Genomic DNA, 20,915 nt, shown 5'->3' with positions numbered 1-20,915 from the left:
ATTAATATTTCCCAGAGTTATATTTACGTTAGGAATAGCGACCATCTGTCAAAATGTTCCTATCAGGAAGAGTATATTGCATTTAAATACACAGAATGTGAATCTGATTGGGAAAACATATCCAGTTGACAAATCAGAAAAAATCCACATCCTTGGGAAGCCTATTTTTTTAATCAGCTTAACAAATTTTTACTTTTTTAGTAAATATAAATTTTACCTTACTTATTTTTATATTAGTTTAAATATTGCACAAACCACTTGTCCACTTTCCCTGCTTGTCCCAGTGAGCTTTAGAATTCCACCACATGACCCATTAGGTAGGTCACCTTCTCGCTGCGAATGGCAAAGAAGAATGGATGGTCGGCTCGGAAGAATTTCTGGCGGGAGGAATTGCTGATCACAATGGGCTTGTACTCTGGAAATGGCTAAGAGTGAGGTGCACAATTTTTGGGTATTACTAAAAACATAATACCTGCTGCAGGGCGTGGCAACGGGGGTCCGGATCCAGACTCGTTCAAGCTAATGCGCAGCTTTTGGAGAACATCGACCACGGGCAGGCTGCCAGAGGGATGCAGATGTTTGAAGTTGGCCGATGCCCGGAATATCTCCTCAAAGCCAAGCTGTTGGGCAAATTATTTCAGAGTAAAATGCGTTCAGAAAGCGTGCAATATTTGAGGTTTACTGACCTGCTTCAGGGGCTGCCGCAGACTGCACTCGCAATCGATGCAGAACTTGGGCAACAGTACCTGCACACCCTCCATCTGCATACGCTGCTGCAGTGCACCCAGGTCCAGGCCCCGCAGCTGCTCCTCCAGCTGCGGCAGACCGTGTCGCTGGTTGGGCAGGATGAGCAGCATGGACAGCTCCTCGGCGTGCTCGTAGGGCAGCTCAATGGCGCGCGCGTCCAGGTCCCGCAGCTCCGCATACTTCACAAACATGTCGTCGTCGAAGAGCATGGCCACCGATTTAACCTGGCCGCCGCTGTGGAACTCATACAGTCCCGTTCGGTAGGCACTGAAGGGCAGGAACCACTTGCTCTGCAGACTGGCCGCTAGCAGGAGCAGCGTCTTGGCTACTGGGTTGCTTTCCAGCTGGATCTGATCCCAGCTGCCGCCGCCAACATTGGCCAGGATCTGCTCGTTTATGTGGCGCCGCAGCTTTTCCGTCTGCTCCAGGTCAACACACTCGGCAGTGGCATGAAAATAGGTCTGAGCAATCTTCTGGAAGTCATCGGCAATGCCAGATTCGGATCCAGCTAGAGGCTGGAGCATCAATCGGTTCTGCAATTGCAGGCGGGTGTCTGGATCCGCTGTAATGTTCGCCAGTTCCGCGGCATAGAAGTTGGCCATCTTTGCGTTGCTGGGGAAGCGCTCCTTCAGTCGCAGCAGTTTCTGCAACTCCTCGGCAGTGGCACCATCCGATCCCAAAAACAGAAGTGAGAGGGTGGCTTCCACGAGCAGCGGCGATACGACCACATTCTGATCTGTGAAACTTGTGGCTATGTTGTGGTATATCCCAGCACCTATATGGGATTGATGGGGCTCGAAACTCGGCAAAGGATTGGAACTTTCACTCATTCTGTCCTTGTTGGTCCACTATTCTTTCAATAAAATTCTGTAAAAAAAAACAGAGTTAGATAGCACTAATAAAAATTGAAAAAAAAATTGTATCTCTAAATTACAAATTATTACATAATATAAACTACAATGCATTTTGAATTCCGTGATTTAATATTACCATATTTTAATAAGTGTTGAAAATATAAGATTTAAAATTGTTCATATTTTATTTAAATGCATTTTATTTTAAATTTTAAATTATTAAAATAAATTCATAAAAATAGTAAAAATATTTAAATAATTTAAATATTTTCATATTTAAAATAACTAAAAAACCACAATGGATTGGTGAAAATATTTGGATTTATTATATTTTGTTTTACCAGTGTAGTTTAAAATTTGGTAGCCAAAGTCTTAGTAAAGCATTAAAACAATAAATTGCTATCACAAAATACAAATCATATCTCTAGAACACGTAGGTATAAATATTTAGTTCGATTCAATGAATTTAAGCAAATGTACAGCGTAGTTTGTAGATTGATTCTCAATATTTGTTTACTTTTGTTGAAATTTAATGGCAATCGTTTTAGCATCCTCTTCAAGGGCAAACAATAATCCTTTTCCTCCATAATACATACATTTCTTTTTAATTTGAATTCGCTTTTTAATAAAGTCTTATTAATAACGGCGTGAATTTATTGCTTCCACATGGGTTGCTCTATCAAAAGCACTTGTTTAGCATAAAAACGCCCTTCGGCATAATGCAAAACACATGTGCCGACGTACAAAAGTAGACTTAGTGTCATAAAATGCCCAAAGTAAAACGAAAATATAGTTTTAAATAACAGCCAGCAGATATATTGAATCCTATTTAAATTCACCTTGGCCCGTGAAGTGCATTTTGTAATGAAAATGTAAATTGTCTTCCATTTCATTGGGCCAGAACCGAACGAGCACACACTCGCACACACTCGCCCACAGAACACAAAAGAAACGCCTTGAATAAATAAAGTGAACAAGAGAGCACACTAGGCCAAACTTGACACTATTTTCGGCAAGTAAACAAAGCGGAAACACCGAGGCGGAAAACTTTGTGACAGTGCTGCGGCTATATATTTGCGGCAAACTTTTAATTTCACGCGAAATTCGGCAGCAGCCTCTGTTGTTTAGCGAGCACCACCCTCCACACCCACTATATAGTTTCCCGATCCAGAGCTGCAGCTCTGCATGCCGATTTCTATGCGACGCGCACACTTGCGCGCTTAATTGCCACATCAACAAACAAAATGCGCGCCCACCCGAACTGGAAAATAAAAACGGAACGAACGAAAAACCGTTTTCCGTTTCAAAATCGCGAGAACCACGCTGCCTACACAGAAACCAAAATCTTTAAAAACAATAAACCAAAAATCTTCAAAAACATATATCATTTGTAGAGCTTATATGAATCTTTTTAAGGGTTTCTCAATACTTATACATTTAATACGCAAATGTAATGTCTTAAAAAAATCTTTAGATTTATAATAAAATAAATTCATAAAAATAGTAAAAATATTTAAATAATTTAAATATTTTCATATTTAAAATAACTAAAAAACCACAATGGATTGGTGAAAATATTTGGATTTATTATATTTTGTTTTACCAGTGTAGTTTAAAATTTGGTAGCCAAAGTCTTAGTAAAGCATTAAAACAATAAATTGCTATCACAAAATACAAATCATATCTCTAGAACACGTAGGTATAAATACTTACTTATACATTTAATACGCAAATGTAATGTCTTAAAAAAATCTTTAGATTTATAAATGTCAATCGTAGAATCTTTTGGCGTTAAAAACCTTATATTCTAAATCGGTTAATGTGATTACTGAATGAAAAATACGTTGTTTTGTTAGCCACAGATAACTTGTTTAACTTTTAAGTACATTTCAACATTTAGTGTTTGTTTTGTGATGCACTTTTAATCAAAACCGAAAAAAAATATATTTGAATAGTACGATTAGATATCAGTTTTAAGTAAAAAAAAAATTTTTTTTGTGTACCTATATACCACACCATTGTCGCTATAAAGTAGCGCTGCTCTAGTGCTAGATGTTATTGTTTATTTTTGGTGTGCCAATTTTTTGTTTTACTCAACGAAATTAACTACATCGTGAGTTTGTCAAAAGTGTTTCAGTTTTGTTTTGTAGGGAGACTGTTTTTTTATTTTTTATTTTTAAAACGCTACATTGCAGTAAATGGATAATAACCGAGTGGCATATGGTGAATCCTCGCCAGATTTTCAATGAGGCGTTCGAGTATGAGGTCACAGAATTGTTTTCAAAGTGGCATCATCAGCAACAATAGTTTGTTGTGAAAATGTCGGGGAATATAAGCAAATTGTTCATCATAAGAAGGTATTTGTTAGATTTACAGCTCAGTTCTTATCACTTTCTTCACTCAATTACCTTTGGCTGAATTCGTAAGATATTTTAACGACGAAATATAGATCGGGCAGCAATTATATAAATTAGTTGCCTTTAGAGATTCACGCCCGCACGCAGCTTCGGCCAAAATTCAACTAAAACGCTTCTGCTCGGAAATAATAAAATAGCACAAAAAAGAACCAATTAAATTCGCCCGCCTCATCGGTGACGACACTTGAACAACGCGGGGGCAAAAGCTCCGTCCGGCCAATGCTTCCACGGCTCGGTTCGAATTTTCGGCAACTACTTTTCCGATGCTGAATTTTTAATCTATTTTTATAATTTGTTTGCCGTCAATTTACACAGACGATTCGGCGAACGGACGCTGCATCTGATGGGAATAGGAACTTGGATGTGAATGTGGATGAGGTTGATGGACGACGCTCTACTGGTATTGTTTTTTTTAACGCTAAATCGCTAATGCCGCTCTGCGAGTCATTTTGATTGAGTTGTTTGTGGGACTCGTTCTGTGCCAGTAGTTGTTGCTTGATCAGTTTATCTAATCTGGAATATTTTAGGTCGCTGTATGTTACGATGCTGTGCACAAATCTGCACAAATGCGCGTAGCTACACAAGATAGACCATAATCTTTTGATCCGCTTACTGTACGCCAGCGATTTAAAATGCACAAAAAACTTGTACGGACCGCACAACTTTTTTTCCAATAGGATAGTCCCTAAAGGCGCTTGGCAAGTAGGGATAACAATTAAAATTCGATTGACTTAATCGGAATATAAATTTCAACGCCGCTAGGCTTACAACAAAAGAATTTATTTTGAAAGGACCAAAACTGTGCTACACTTGGCGAATAATTTAAATTATAGAATACTTTTTAGATGTTAAATGCAGAATGCATACTTTGCCCAGAGACGGTAGTGCATTACAAAATTTAACAATTTATTTCAGCGAATAGGCAAGTCTGAATGTTTAAATTAACAAACTAAAGACATTATTAATCTTTCAAACAATTCATTATTTATTGATAACTTGAATATAATCATAGGAATCGGGGATGAGGACACTGGTGTGAAGTGGATGATTAGTTGTTGTAATGCTTGCGAGAAAGTGGAGGATTAAAACCATTTTTTGTATACATAAATAAATACTAAACAGCCTAAAATATAACCGAAATGAGCTCGTTTCCAAGTAAAAAAAAAGACCAAGCACGCGCATACAGACTGATAGACGCTCCCCGCAGACGGTGCTGGGCAGCAACCAGGATGATCTTAGCCAGCACAGCTGCACCAGAGATCCATGCTGCCAGGCAACGCCGAAACAAAGTTGTATAGTTGTAATGTAAAAATGGTTCATACGAGTACGAGTGGCGGGTTACTAGCTGTGTTTTGCTAACCCGATAAATGATTTGAGGCGATTTGTGTGTAATATCTAAGCCTATCTTTGCATGCATGCCTCCAAGAGTTTGGGAATGTTCTGATGTAATGTGTACGTTTGACAATGGCATAGCTTGTGGCAAAAAAAAAGGAAAAACGTGTGAGCGCGGTCGAAGGTGTTAACGAAACGTGTGAGAGGCGTATGGATTTCTGGTGTGTTATTAGATTAGCCTAAAACGTGTAGCCACCCTCTGGAGCCTTGGGCTGGGTGGCGTTGAACTCGAGGGCCCCGTTGACCTCCTGCGGTGCCAACTCTTGCTCGGCCTCGTCGTCGGCGTTGCTGAAGTAAGTGTCGATAATGGCGTAGGCCTTTTTGTAGACCTCCTCGTTTTCATGCTGCTGCAAGGTCTCCAGCTTGTCCAGACCGCCCATCTCCTCGACCATCAGGCACAGGTTTTCAGTGCCACCGAGTTTCTCAGCCAGAGCAAACAGATTGGATAAGCCCGTCTGCACCACCTTGATGGTACGCGGATCCTTTGCGTCCAGAAGATCAATGAACGGCTTCAAGATTTTGTACTTCTCGATTAGATCTACGATCTGCTCGGGCGTGCCCGACGTCGTGGTGTTGGTCACTGCCCAGGCAGCCTCTTTCTGGGCCTTGAAGTCTCCTTTCTCAAGCACGTTGCGCAGCTGCTGGAAGATACCGGCCTGGATGACCGCCTGGATCTGCTTTTGGTTACCTGCCGTGATGTTGCTGACAGTCCATGCAGCCTCCTTGACAATGTTGCTCTTGTTGTGCTGCAGAAGGAGTCCTAGCCTGGGCAATCCTCCAGCTGCAATAACCACGTCAGTCTAAAAGATAAAATTATATTAGAAGACAATTTCATCATAAATGTTCATTGAAATTCTATGTCGGTTGTCAAATAAAATTCAATACGTTTTTGAATAAAAATACAACATACAAAATACACCAAATACAAACAACATCCTAACAAATTCCACCTTAATTTTTATGTATTTTTAGTAGGCATTTGGTCGAAAGAGATTTTAATTTTTTAACCAAATAAAGCAGTGCACCATTTTTGCATAAATAAAGTGTGGAATTTTCATATCAACAAGAAAATGTGGAAAATAGATTTAATTGCATCCGTAGAGCGTGCAATTAATTTACCTTTATGTTTGATTTTAATTTGATTTTTGCCAATTTAATATTTAAACTTTTTATGCAAAAAGCGATCATTGGTTGACCTACCTGTTGATCTGTTCCGGTTACAATGTTGCCAACGCTGCGCAAGGCTGGCACAATGATGCTCGGCTCGTCCATTTGCAAGAGTTTGACCAGACGCGGCACTGCGTCCGAGTCCACCACAGCCTGGATCTTGCTGTTATCGTCGTCCGTGACGTAGGACAGTGCCCAGCAGGCGTCGGCCAACACTTGGATATCCTGGCTGAGCAGGAGCTGCGACAAGACGGGCAGCAGGCGCTTCACCTGCTCAAAGGGCGGCGAGGGATTCTTGTTCCTGCACAGATTCGACATCAGCCAGACGATGTTGCGCAAAAAAGAGAGTGGCGTCTCGTTGTTGATCAGTGGCAGGATGCCATCGATCACGTTGTGGTGAATGACAATGTCGCGGGCGGCGGCACCGTCGCCGGCAATGTTGCCCAGGGCCCAAACAGCCTGCTCAGCCAGGTTGATGGACTTGGACTGCAAAAGGGCCACGAAGTGCGGCACGGCATTCTGTTCAATGACACAGCGCGTCTGATCCGAGGTGCCAGAGGCGATGTTGGTCAGAGCCCAGGCGGCCTCGAACTGCAGCATAGAGCTGGAGGATTCAGCGGATTCAGTACTGCTTTTATGGGTGTTCAATTGTCAATACTCACTTGGTTGTGTTCTGCAGGAAGCGTATGCAAATGGGCACGATGCCATGGCCAATCATTAGGTCGATGGGAGGATTGCGCTCACGGCTGAGCATCTTCCGGGCAGACTGCATGCCCAGGAACTGGCGCTCCTGATCCTCGCTGTTCATGGCCGCCACTATTTCGTCCACGGACAGCTGCACCGGCGACTGGCCATTCAGTTCCTTGAGCGGCGAAGTTAGGTCCTCATCGTTGATGTTGCGCCGCTTAAACATTTGGTCCTCCTTCTTGGACTTGCGCAGCTCGATGGTCACCTCATGGCGGCGCATGCGCGAGTCCTACGAGAAAGTGAGGTTAGTTACGAACGGAGATCTGCCGGAATCTGGATTTATTACCTGCGTGTTGATGGTATTGGACTTGTAGGAGCCCTGACGCGAGTTCGAATCCGCCTTACTCATTTTGTGGCAGTTATTGTTTGGTTTTAGTTTATGTGTGGCTGCTGAAAAACGAAATGTTCAAAAGTAAAGAAGTTAAATGAAGGGCTGCTTGTGATTGCTTCCCCTCTTCTTGTTCTCCTTCGCCGTTTCGAGACCGGCTTTTAAAAGGGCGCACCAAGGGCGTAGCCAGAACTTGGAACAGAGGGTCCAGGTTTTCAATCAACAAGTTTTATTAATAAGAGCTTTTCTTTTATATGCAAATTTTAATTTTAACAACTATTTGGAAAAACATTTTTGATGTCTTTGGCAGGAGAGGGGAGGTCAAACTTGCCAAAACCCCTGCAAATAATTTGCTACGCCCCTGGCTAGCAACAACAAAGCAACAGCTGCGGCAGCCGCCATTTGCAGCATCGCGGAAGGAGAGGCAAAGACGAAGATGTAATGAAGGAGAACAGGAAGAGGTGGTTATAGAAGAAAGGAATGAAGGAACCGCAGGAGAAACCGCGCAAAGGACAAAAGAACATGCACAACACACTTACCTTCGAGTCCTCTGAATGCGAATGCTGGCTTTTTGGCTTGGCTAAAATCACTTCACAGAAAATTTACACAATTTTGATCATTCCTCTAGGAAAAATGGGATTTTGTTGTGCGTGTTAACACGCTGAAAGTGCCGGTGTAACTGTGCTGTGAAACACGTTGACAAACTCGAAATCAATGCGAAATTGATGTCAATGCTTGCTGTGCCGGCCGGATTTACCGTTTAGTTTGAAAAACTAGAGGTGGATCGACGCCAACTTCGATGTCATCGATGTTTTAAAAACATTCATCGATGTTTGGCGGGGTCTTCCATGTGCAGAAGCACTGCTGATCATCGTTTAACTAACATTTATGTTAAATTTCGCACATCTCTAATTAATTCAGATGATAAATCTGAAAGTTATCCAAGTTCGCAATTCTCAAATTTAAGTTTATGCACCAATAAGTAAACAATTTAAATTTTAAGTAATTTTTTAACCTGTTAGTCGAAAATCGTACTCGGCCAAACATAGCGGCATGTTTTGTAAAAATTGGAACTAGTTCTTCTATAAAAAGTCCTAATCGGCAGCTACAGAAATACTACTTTCGGGAAAACGCGTTCAAAGGTAAATGACAATTAATAACTTGATAAAAACAGGTACCTTACATATCGATTAAAATAATGAATATAAAATAAATCGAAAACCAAAAGTAACTCTGCGATCAACGGTCGTAGTGTTGATCGTCGCCGACGGCGGGCGCTGCCAATTGCCATTCCGCAAATTTCTTGTGGAACGTGGAACTCGTTTCGATGACGCGCATTTAAACCAAATTCAGCTGTTCAGCCTTTGGCTGAATCTGCAAAGCAGGCGGGTGAATTTAAATTGAGTTGCTCAAAAATAAAAGGAAGTAATTATTTTACTGTCCCACTATTCAAAAGGACAAGAATTAAAACAGTTAAGATTTAATATACGTTTCTATATAATTGGGTTAAAGAGCTACGTAAGAATTTTTAAAAATTGTTCAGCATAATTTGATATGAAGCATAACCAATGTTTTAATGTTTAATAAGTTTAACCGCGAGCAACATGTCCTTGCATATAAAAGTAAATCAACTTTTAATGTGATGAAAAACTAACTTATTTTTTCATATTGGATTTTGCAGTGTTTTTTCTTCAGGAATTGTTTTTTTGTTGAATTGGTACCATTTAATCTGTCGTTTATTAATAATAATGTCATAAATGCAAACAAATTCCTGCTTAATGCTCTTTTTAATCTGTTTTATTTATGTTCGAAATAAAAAAGCATTTTTTACAGGTTATTGCTCCCAATCGATTTAGCTTCAACGCTTCTTTTTTATGCTCACATTTGTTGTTCGTTTGCAGCCTACTGTGAGGAGTAAACTGTTTAAATATTATATTAGTACATTTTATCGCGCACAATTAAAATTTTGAGCTATCAGTTTATCGAATGAATTTATTATAGCATCGTTTACTAAGCTCGGCTTTCTATTAAATGTTTTTAAATGTGGTTATTAAGCTGCCGAAATCGTTTGAATATATCCTAAAGCAGGCAGAAAACAAAATTCCTTGATTTAAGGAAAAATTCATAAACATGGCCCAAAAAATTAGCCTCGCTTTATCATTGTATTCAAGAAAAAATACATCAATAATTACCTAAGGACATATGGTCTGTTACATGGTATTAGGGAATTTTTTAAGTCATTTTTTTTTTAATTTTTATGGCAGGCTTAACTTTAAGGTCATGTTTAATCTATTATTAAATTGAGGAATTTGTTTTTAAATCAAGGAATCTTTTTTCTGGTTGTATTTATGGTCAATGACCATTGGTCATTTATAGAATTTAGTGAATATATTTTAGTGTAAACATTTTTGTTCTAATTCGCACCAAAAAAGTATTGGTCCATTACGAACGATATTGGCAAACTTGCTTTACTTGTTGTTTGGAAATATGTGCCTGCTAAAGAAATTTAAAAAATAAATCAGCAAGTTTGTATATATATATTCTCAAATTTTGTATTTATTTTCGCATTTATTTCAACAATATTTCCTGTCATGTTCCAATCTAGGCGGTCTTTTTGTTCTCCTCCGTAGCCGGAGCTGCGGTGGTGGAGGTGGTGCTGCTGTTGGCTTCCGTGACAGAACGGGCCTCCACCACATCGGAGTCATCGCTATCGGGAGCTGGAGAAGATTCGCCCGACTGAGAGAAAGGTGGGAACTGCTGATCCTGGGGATAGGTCTGCTGCTGTTGCTGCTGCTGCTGCTGCTGCTCCTCGTTGTAGTCGATGGGCGTGGGCTCCAGCTCCGGCTGAGTGGCCACAGGAGCCTCAACAACCTCACCCTGCTGCTCGGCGACCTGCTGCACTGGCTGCACTTGCTGGGGGGCAAACACCTGCTGGTGGGGGTAGTAAATGGGGGCGGGCAGAGAGCTCACTGGAGCGGGCACATGGACGGGCACATGTGCTGGGGCAGCCACTGAAACCACGGGAGCAGCCACAGCACGGGCGGCCACTACTGGCTCACGCTGAACCACCGCATTGAAGCCGTTGATATCGTCGGCTGTGTAGGTCACAGTGCGCTTGTAGCCATCGGCATCCAGGACGGAGTAGGAGCCCACCACATTGCCTCCGTCACGAGTCTCCACCTGGCTCTTGATGTCCCCGGTGATGCTGTCATGGACGCCGTAGGAGAAGTCGTAGCGTGGCGAGGACTCCAGCTCCACCTGCTTAAGCACAGGAGCAGCAACCACGGGAGCAGTAGCCACGGGAGCAGTAGCCACGGGAGCAGCAACCACAGGAGCAGCAACCACGGGAGCAGTAGCCACGGTCCTCACCACTGGAGATGCCACGGGCAGGGAAATGGGGGCCGTCACCGTCTTGACAACTGGAGCAGGCAGGGCATAGGACCTAGTGTAGACAGGAGCAGCTGGCACCACCGTCTTGGCAAAAACAGGAGCCGCCTGGTGATAGACAGCAGGCTGGGCCACCGGAGCGGAGTGGTAGACTGCAGCCGGAGCCTGGTAGGTGGCATATCCCGGGTGGAAGCCGGCATAGGTGGCCGCGAATCCTGCGCGACAGGATCCAGCGATGGCCAGGAGGGAGAATACAATCAGGTTCTGCAATAGAAATAGGTGGATAAGAATATGCTAATAAAATGTATTGCGTATTTTGCACCGCTCATTTCATTCCCCATTTTATATATGCAGCTGCGGTCAAAATGGGGAAATGTAAAGTGCTCAAAAGCATAGCTGTAAAAGCATACGATAAATTTTCTTTTAATTTATTGAAAAGCTTATTTTTCTATTAAGGAAATGCAGCTTAAAACCCTTTTAACGTTGTTTTATTTTTTAAGGAAACTGAAAAGAATTGATATTTCCTTTAAGTTTTTATCATTATACTGCAGTAAAGGACTATTAAAGAATATAATAAAATAACTGACTGTAAGTTTGGATATAATCTTTAAACTATTTTTGATTGATATTTCCATATGCTTAAAATTTCCTTGCAAATTTGTATTTATCACTTGAACAACATATTAATTTGGTTTAAGTTTTAAAGAGTTAAATACTTTGTTTCCTAAATAAATAAAGCAATTACCCTAATTATTGCGAGCACTTAAAAAACCTTTAAATTTAAGTTTAAATTATGTTTTTATACCCTTGAAGAGGGTGTTATAATTTTAGTCAGATGTTTGCAACACAGTGAAGGAGACCCTATGAAGTATATATATTCTTGATCAGTTTCACAAGGAGAATTGTCTTCCTGTTGCAAGTAGTATATATGTCGGAACGAGCCGAATCGGACGACTATAGCATATAGGAACGATCGAATAATTTAGCTAAATATCAACATAGCCTCAATGTTTTTAGAAATATACGCATATAAATCGAAATTTAGATGTTTTAAGGAATATTTCATTTATGCAATAGCTGCAAGTGTATATAAATTTTGGCTTGCCTTTATTGTTCTTGTGTATTTATTTATTAATCAAATGAAATTGATCTAAATGAGATTTAATATTTTGTTAGGAACAATATTGATGTGATTGTTGTTATTAGTTATGTGATAATGCAAATCAAAACAAATGGATTCATGCATATTATAATTGTTTCGTCCGCATATTTTTGGCAGTAAAAAATTAAAATTGCTTTTATTGGAGCTGCTCAAATATGAATTATTATGCAAACCTCTATGCTATCTATTTTTAATAGGCAAGGATTGATATGAACATTTGATGGAAATTCAAACTAAACCACTTTTTTCACAACTGCATCTGCATTTAGTTCGATTCCCACTTTATTGAACTTACTTTGCCTGCCATTGTCAAAGTGGAATCACTTCCTTTGGACTGGGATTGCTCGAGGATGAACTGGCACGTGCCGCACAGGAAGCTCTGACTGCGATTGGGGGACTAAGACGAGACGACTGAGTATCCGCTCGACTCTCGGACTCCTAAACTCTTGGACTCTTGGAACGACGCCGACTTAATGATGTCGACTACTCCCGGCGCACGTCACTTTATATGGGGCGACAGATCAGAATAAGCCCCAAAGAAGTGGCGCCCTGAAAAAGCCGAAATAGCCAAAGAGCAAACCGGTAACAAGTACAAAAGTGCGAGTATCTTGGCTGACAATTTGACAATTGCGGACCAAACTGGTTTCGGGTAATTTGTCTTTTGTCCACACTTTTGGTATTCGTTTCAGTATCGAATTCAGTTTCGTTTTCTGCTCCATTTTCGATGTCAAGTTCAGCAGCGAAGTTGGCGCTTCCTTGTAGGCCTACTGTCGGTCGGTAATTAATTGCGATTTGAGCGCTGCTCAATTAACTTTTCAATTGTCAGCTCGGCGGCACCTTGCAGCGCACCTTTCCTTGGAAGCACATTACCTCACAACTGGAGTTCGGCACTTGACAGTCATCTTGTTTTTCTTGGCTACATGCGCGACCCAATGGAGCGCGAAATTTGCTGCCAACGGATTGTCACCTCAATCCCCTCCAGAAAATTAGGTGACTTGTCAGCACCTCTGGGCCCCCCAAAACTCAACCTTTTGGCATGGGGCGTTTGTATGTCAGCGGCGTTTGCCTCATTGGCTGCATGATTTTCAGTTTTTCGGGTATTTATCACTTGTAGAAAATTTATTACTGCTCCACTTGGTGTGTTTACCTTATGTCCCCACATGCAGGCATTGGCACAGTTTCAGTTTCACATTGATTCGCACTTGGAATTTGCGGAACAAAAACACAAGCCAGGCAATTGCCAATTGCCAAATCGGATTACTAATTGCATACTCTATTTTTGGTTTTTGGGGTATCGAGAGCACTGGCAACCAGGAACAAGCCGCTCATTGGGTCACAGAAAATGGTTATAAATTAATAATACCCAAGAACCGAAGGTTGCCCCAAAAGACTTTTCCTAGAAATGACCCAAAAAATTTGTCAACTCATTTGAGCGGCTCGAATCGATGTAATTAAGCGGCTTCAAGGAACCCGCCGGCCCTTAATGGGCTCAGTACTCGAGTGCTCAGTACCCACCGTCTCCAGTTGACTGTAACCGAGAGACCGTCGAGAGATCGCCGTTCAATGACTCCCCGCCGGAGTGAAACGAAACCGAAAGTGCGTGGAGTGTCCATGAGGTTGCTGTGGGCCATAAACATCCGATTACAGCGTCCAAACACGTAGCCCAAAGCCATCAAGATGCGTAGGCAGACAAGAGACACATATCGGGCCACAGATATAGGCACAGACACAGACACACGTTGGGGGGCATGTGCATATATCACACGCTTGAACTTGAAAAGTCTGCCAGCAGGAGAAGGGCACTCTGGGGGCGAACAGAAACCCCCATCACACCAGAAAGTGCCCCAGGACACGCCCCAGAAGGGCTTAGGATTCGATTGAGTGAATCCCGTATACAAATGTGCTAAAAGGGATGAACGAGAAAGAAGTACTGGGGTATCGAAGTTGTTAGGGAGGTTTTTCTATCACTTTTTGATCCTTTATTTTACTTATTTACTTTTCCTTCAAAAATTCGTTGCCTACCTTCGGGGCCAAATGTTTCCGTATCTTTGCCCAAAATCTGATTATAGTTAGCTTTATCAACAAATAGCACTCCTATAACATGAACTTAAATTTGAAATGTACAAAGTAAGAAAACAATTTATTTTAAAAAAATGTTAATCTCAGTTTCATGATAATGAAAATAAACCAAATTATAACATAAGTTAATAAAAAATAAACTTTCTAGTAAAGCATAAAAAGGATATTTTAAGGTAGGCTAATGATGAAGTGAGTAATTTAATAAATGTAAAACCAAATTATAGCACAAGTTATTAAAACAAAAAAAAAATATTTTTAATACAATTTTGTTTGACTTTTAGGAATGGTAACTTCTTAAATTATTTTTATATGACATTCATGATAAATTAAGAAAGCTATGTATATGTGAAACCGAATTAAAACATCAGTTGTTAAAATATCAATACCCCAGTAAAGCATAAAAAACCTTATATTTTAAATAAAGTTAATGGTGAAGTAAGTATTGAATAAGTGAAACCAAATTATACCATCAGTTCTTTAAAAAGGAATTTCTAATATTTTTAAATAGTTTCATGCAACATTAAATACAATTTTGTCGGCTTTCAAGAAAATTAACATTTTAACATTGTTTTGTATGACATTAATATATTTTTTTTTATTTTTGAAACCCTTTTTTTCCGTGCAGTGATACCTATACCCGTTATACTTTTTAATTAATTTCGACTTGAGTGTCGGAGGGTTAATGTTAATAGTCAACTCTCTTCGCAACGACCTTCTAATTGAAAAGCCACCGCGAAAGGCGGAAATTGCACATCAATGCCAGGTGGCGAGGATGAAAACAGTGGGGATGGTGGGTCAGAATCAGGATCATTATCAGGAACTGGGGCTTTCAAAACACTTGCCTAACGGCGGGGCAATTAAAATCCAATGTGTGGCTGGCCAGGATGTAAGGGGATGCTTTAAGCCCGACACTTGACATTCGACAAATACTTAACACTATTTGCCCGACTTAATAAAACCGCCTTCGTTGACTTTGTCACCGCAAAAAGGGATAAGGGATGAGGGATGCGGGGAAGGAGAAGGGGAAGGGGTGGGGGAAAGGAGGTGCTTTGGGTGGAAACGGGCACGGCAATGATTGATTGCACGCTAAAGCCGGGGAGCATCACATCATTTCCTTTTTACACTCGACAGGAAATGCATTTTTAGTTGGCGCTGGCGAAATGAGCATCGGTGTGTGCTGCCCGGAAAACGGAGACGGAATGTAGCATGGGATGGGATGAGCTGGGATGGGATGGGATGGCATAGGATATGGCGGAGGAAACGGAAGGTGTACGTATGCAAAACGAAATCACAGCTAGTGGGAAAATGGGGAGGACTTGAAAACAGACAAATGCAAATGCAAAAGTCGAAGCTGGCGCTGAAACTCAAGCTGAGCCGTAGCACTCCATGGCCATGGAGTTTTCACAGACAATTTACACAAGAATCACACAAATACGAGTACGTAAACATTTTGTGCGAGTCTGAGCTTGGTCATTGAGCAAACCGTTCGCTCGGAAAGCCCGTCCAGGTGCAAACGTTTTCCCACCCGTCTTTAAGCTCGCAAAATGCGAACTCTTTGCCAAAGAGAAAAAAATTGTCCTTTTAATTTTGTAATAACTTTGTTCAGCTGGCCTCAACAGTGTGACAAAAAAGCAATTTTATTTTCGATAATTGCGGAAAAACTTACAACATTTAAAGCTACAAACTCCTTTAATTATCCAAACTATAATATATTTCCAGCACTTAATAATTTTTTTATTAAAGTGTAACACCGTGTGTATATTATCAAATCTGCAATATTTGTTAGCAATTAATAACAAAGACAAGTATTTTATTATAAGCAAATATTAATTTTATTAAAAAGCTTCATTTAATAGTTAGCTTTTCAAAATCTAAAAAAGTGGCTTCATGACCATTATGAATAAAAAGAATAATTTAACAAAGCGTAAATGACTGTGATTAACTTCCCGCAAATATATTATTAGGATATGTTAACTACAGTCGATGAATTATTTTCAATAGTACAATTAAACAGGAATTTCATCCATAATGTAAGCCAATTTAGCGTTAATATTTGCGTTTGGCTATCGATCAACATTAGAGAACCCCGAGCGTATAATCACCTTCCGCATTTTGTGAATAGAGTACACACATGGCACACCGGGCGGATACGTAATTGCCGGCTGTCCAACACGGCGGATAAGACAAACGACCCGGAGCAAATCGCTGGCGACCACGCCCATTCCCCCGCCGCTGCCCCCAGCCATTAACTTTGACCACGCCTTTGTTTGACGCCAAGATGCCGACACTGACAACAAATGTCGCCCCAGCCCCATTAATCCATCAAAATTGGCGTTGAAGTCAAAATCAAAATCAAAATATGCGCCAGAGGCCGCGGAAGGCGTGTTTATGTGGGTAGATGGAACGGGGGCGTGGTGCAGGGGGTTCTGACTAAATCCGCAACAACAGGAAGTTGAAGTATGGACTGGAAATACCAGAAAATTCGCACTATTTGTAGTGACATTCTGCTCGAAATTGCGCGAAAGTTTTCCCAGGCAATTTACCCCAGCTGCGTCTCAGGCATCCAGTATTGATGCAAATTCCGGATTCCCTTTAAGTCGCAGTCCTGTCTAATCCTAAATTTGATTGCTTCGGGGACCAAGCGAACCCCTTTGCAGTCATTCACTCAATCTCCAATCGACAAGGCGACCGCAATTTTCAGCGGGTGCGCAAATAAAGAAATTAATCAATTTAACGATACGATTAATGGCGATTCCGGGGCAGTGGCATAGCCGGAATAATGTTATAGGGTGAGAGGAAATTATATTCCATATAAAATATAATTTAATAATTTTTATAATTTAATAAAAATTCTTATTTATTTTCTATCAAGTGTATTTTAATCGATTTATTTAAAAATAGTAAAAGTCAAAAAGACTTGAACAGAATATGTATTTTAAATCAGATTCTTATCGTTATTAAGTTTTAATGCAATTTTTTGGTAAATTCTTACCAAATGTAACAAGCATTAAGACCTCGATACTATAATTTTATTTTTTATTTATAATTTTTAAATGATTTTTACAACATTAAACCTTTTTTAATTAATACTTCATATTATTGTTAACAGGATATGTATTTAAATTCATAGTAAAAGGTGGACTTTATATAAGAGTTCCTGTTTGAAAACAATGTCAAAAATTAGTCCTTACTTAAGGGGTACATTTATTGTTATTAACCCCTCGCTACGTCCATGAAAAGGAGTAGATTTCATCGGGCCGAGTGCCGACAACTGACGTGGCATTTGTCTGGCTCGAGGCAAAAAAGTGACTCGAGTCTGTCGCACGCTCTTCGGTGATTTATTTCCATTGATTTTTTACCCGCCCCCAGCTTCTCCCCCTCGATTTCGCTGGCCGACCGAGCTTAGAGATTATGCAATCACGACAATCGCTCCAACGAAAATGAAAAGAACCTCCCAAGTCAAACGATTTGTGGCCCATTGACGACGGCCGAATAATGCGACGCCTACAACGACAAAGCTGGCTAATTATAAAGTTGCTAAGCGGATGTGGCAGTTGTTGCTCGAGAACGGGGAAAAAAAAGCCCGAGCTGCGTGACAAATACTCCACAACAACTACCCTGCCCCTGCAGATATATCTCCCGATACCCCGCTGCTTTGCTGGCTGCAAAATCCATTCATTAACTCGGAGTCAACTCCGAGATGCAAACTAATCAACATAAATTGCATTGCAATTGCGAGCCGGGGGGAGTACGGAGCTAATTTCCCAGTAGTGTCGCCAGCAAAAAAGACACTTTAGCGCTCACAAGGAAACCCAAGGGTTGGATTAGCTCCGTCTAATATGCTTGAACCGAATTCAAATTCAATTCGGGCCATGTGAACACTTTATACCAAATTAAACTAATAAACTCTTCAAACGAACATCGCTGGCAGAGTTCACTGAAAAAATGGGTATAGTTGCCTGACATAAAATTAAAAGAACAAAAACAAAACACTTCGAAAAAATTTCGGACAGTAAATCTTAAAGATTTTATCTTTCTTATTTTTTGATTATATTTTGATTTAAAATGATTATTAAAACATTTTTTTAATTTAAATATAAGAACCGCTAACTTTAAAAATATCTTTGAGCATATACCTTTTTTTAATAAGGCTGCTATAGAACTTTTTAAAAATAAATAAATTTTCTGTTTATAGGCGTTTTGTCTTTAAAAACATTTAAAATAAATTTCTTTTAAGCCTTAACATAAATTTCGAAACTTAACATTAACATGCGAGTTAAAAAAAAAATTCCCTCTTTCTAAACCTGGTAATAATATAAATAATATAATACATAAATCATTCTACTGTCTAACTTAATTTTTAAAAAACATAGTCCTTGCTAAAAAAACTTTATTTGTTAATGTGTTGGGTTGAATGCTTACCCACTCCATCGCTTTTGTTATACAAATGTGCAGCTCTGCATACTCGACATCGCGAAGAAAAAAGTCAGCTCTCTAAGGCTGAGCTTTATAGTTTATGAGCCACTCGTCCTTTTTTTTCACTCCCTCGCAGTGTCCTGAAATGTACTGTATGTGCGCTGATATTTGCCACGCAGAATATTTTAATTAAAAGCAATTTCTACAATGTCAAACAACGTCAGAGAGCAGAGCGGAGCCCAGTGCATAAAGTGTTTTTCGCAGCCATAAAGAACGGATACGGCGGGATGAACTGCCGGAGCGCCGGATGTCGCGTGAGCTGCTCCTGCGTCCTGCATCCTGCTCATGCTTCTGCTCCTCCATCCTGCTCATGCTCATGTTCCACCATCCTACATCCTGCATCCTGCTGCCGATGCTAAAGTGTCAACAAGTTGATGATGAAGGTGTCGCTGGCATGTTGTTGGCTGCCAAAAGGACGAACGAAGAGGGGCCCAACAAAGGGGCTCTGGCGGACGGAGACAGAGGCCAATCAATATGCAAAATAGTCAATATTTGGTGCGACCGAAGGTGTCGACTGTGCCGACGCAGTGATTATCGCCCACACTCGACGATTGTCCTTTGCCAAGCCCTCTAAACTGTCATTGTTTGACTATTTGCGCTGGGTGTTCGGTGTTCGGTGTTCCGAGTTCCGAGTTCGGTGCTGAATGATGGCTGATGGGTGCTGGGCGGTGAACTTCGAGGGCCAAGTGGAAGGGCTCTCAGTGCCGTGTAGCTTTTTAGGCATAAACAAGGATCCCGGCGGAGTTGGCACTTCGACACTTGCCAAGCCAACGACTTTGTCGGAATCAGTGACTCCTGGCAGCAGACACAAATGCAATCAATTTTTACTGTGCAGAGAAAAAAAAATTTGTCGATTAAGGACCTCGAAATTGTGGAGTCCAGCTAAAGAAGTTAAAGAAAATAAAGAATTAATTAATTAATTAATTAATTAATCAAAATTAATTAATTAATCAAAATTAAATATAGGACTTCCTACTCTTCTAAAATAAAGCAAACCCTTTTGTTAATAATTTTGACATAAAAAGTGTAAAAACTTTTTTAGATTTTGTTTTATATAAACTTCAAAATGAATGCTTTTTAAGTAGCTAGAGCCAAATCGGGGGTTTCAACATTTCTGTGTACTCACTTCAGTCAAAAAACCTCACGAATACTTGGGTCTTGTCATTGTGATACCCTTCCAGTGGGTATTTTAAATTAAAATGGTTTTTAATTGAAATTAACACAACTATGAGGGAGCGAGAACATATTTTAGGATTAAAGATTATAACATTATGGGAACTTCGGTTTTCTTTCTCTGTGTGCCATTGTTGCAGCATTCAACTGCTGCTGCCGCTGCCAGACACTCAAAACAATCAGGGCTCAAAAACAGCATGAGTGATGTGTCGGATGACGACGCATGACCGCCCACCTTCCCTCCCCTCTCCGCCCACTTCCGTTTGCCTGGCACTCGGGTGCTCAGGTTGCACTTTTTGCCGGCACTTAAGCGCCTTTAAATATGCAGCACAGCCAAGCGCAGACACACTCTTCTCGGCCAAGTTTGTTGTTAGTCCAGATTGCTGATGCATAGTTTAAGCCGCCCATTCCCATTCCCATTCCCATCCTCATCTTCTTTTCCTAGAGGAGACAGCCTGTCACTGCAGCTTGCCATGTCCATGTCCCTCATCTCCCATTCCACATCCCACATCCCACCGTGAATTTCTCACACTTTTAAATGCCACAGGACTTATGGTCGTGTTTTCCGAAAACAAAACAATAAAATTTGCCCCCCCCCAAACGTCGCCAAACAGATTGCCAATTTCTAAATGATAAGTGCTGAAATTCATTTGCTTATCTGCCATGGAAGTTTCGCCAACTAACCAGACTCCATTACTGATCGCATTGGGTCCAACCTTAAGTCCGGCCCCAGAATGTGGCCTTAACAATGGGGCAATGGGACTGAACGGAGGCGTGGGCATTTGACCACATACATTTTTTAAATGCTCCCCAAAGAATGCTGCAGAATTTATATTTTGTTTGCAAATTGTTTGCCAGCTTTTGGGCTGTGAGTTTGAGGTGGTGGGTTGCTTCAACTTTAAAGTTCCCAAAATTCTAGTTGTAGTTGTAGCTTTTATTGCTGCCGTTGCCGGCCGAACAAAAGTTGGCTACTGCGGCGGAGTGCT

At 40.7% G+C, this 20,915-nt stretch overlaps 3 protein-coding genes across 4 annotated transcripts; all 3 read right to left on the bottom strand.

Moving 5' to 3' along the window:
* Position 1: 1 nt before the first annotated feature.
* Positions 2-4,987, bottom strand: LOC108141783 (serine protease inhibitor 42Dd). Its single transcript, XM_017265292.2, has 4 exons — positions 4,010-4,987; positions 687-1,614; positions 473-620; positions 2-415 (listed from the first exon to the last, which is right to left on the bottom strand). The coding sequence occupies exons 2-4, from the start codon at positions 1,575-1,577 to the stop codon at positions 291-293; spliced, it is 1,164 nt and encodes a 387-aa protein (XP_017120781.1). The 5' UTR covers positions 1,578-1,614; positions 4,010-4,987; the 3' UTR covers positions 2-290.
* Positions 4,988-5,345: 358 nt separating this feature from the next.
* Positions 5,346-8,414, bottom strand: LOC108141781 (importin subunit alpha). 2 transcript variants are annotated; one of them, XM_017265289.2, is made up of 5 exons: positions 8,192-8,414; positions 7,611-7,714; positions 7,240-7,553; positions 6,611-7,181; positions 5,346-6,210 (listed from the first exon to the last, which is right to left on the bottom strand). In XM_017265289.2, the coding sequence occupies exons 2-5, from the start codon at positions 7,671-7,673 to the stop codon at positions 5,590-5,592; spliced, it is 1,569 nt and encodes a 522-aa protein (XP_017120778.1). In that variant the 5' UTR covers positions 7,674-7,714; positions 8,192-8,414; the 3' UTR covers positions 5,346-5,589. The 2 variants fall into 2 exon arrangements, with proteins under 2 accessions (XP_017120778.1, XP_017120777.1); XM_017265288.2 differs by having other exon boundaries at positions 7,611-7,711.
* A 1,774-nt stretch (positions 8,415-10,188) lies between these two features.
* LOC108141784 (cuticle protein 19.8) lies at positions 10,189-12,688 on the bottom strand. The gene is made up of 2 exons (XM_017265293.2): positions 12,497-12,688; positions 10,189-11,303 (listed from the first exon to the last, which is right to left on the bottom strand). The coding sequence occupies exons 1-2, from the start codon at positions 12,506-12,508 to the stop codon at positions 10,254-10,256; spliced, it is 1,062 nt and encodes a 353-aa protein (XP_017120782.1). The 5' UTR covers positions 12,509-12,688; the 3' UTR covers positions 10,189-10,253.
* Positions 12,689-20,915: the final 8,227 nt, after the last annotated feature.

This window comes from Drosophila elegans, unplaced genomic scaffold (genome assembly GCF_018152505.1).
Source record: "Drosophila elegans isolate 14027-0461.03 unplaced genomic scaffold, ASM1815250v1 contig_814, whole genome shotgun sequence".
Taxonomy (NCBI): Eukaryota; Metazoa; Arthropoda; class Insecta; order Diptera; family Drosophilidae; genus Drosophila; species Drosophila elegans.
Note: the sequence above shows the minus strand (reverse complement) of the source record. Positions and strands in the feature narration are given on the sequence as shown.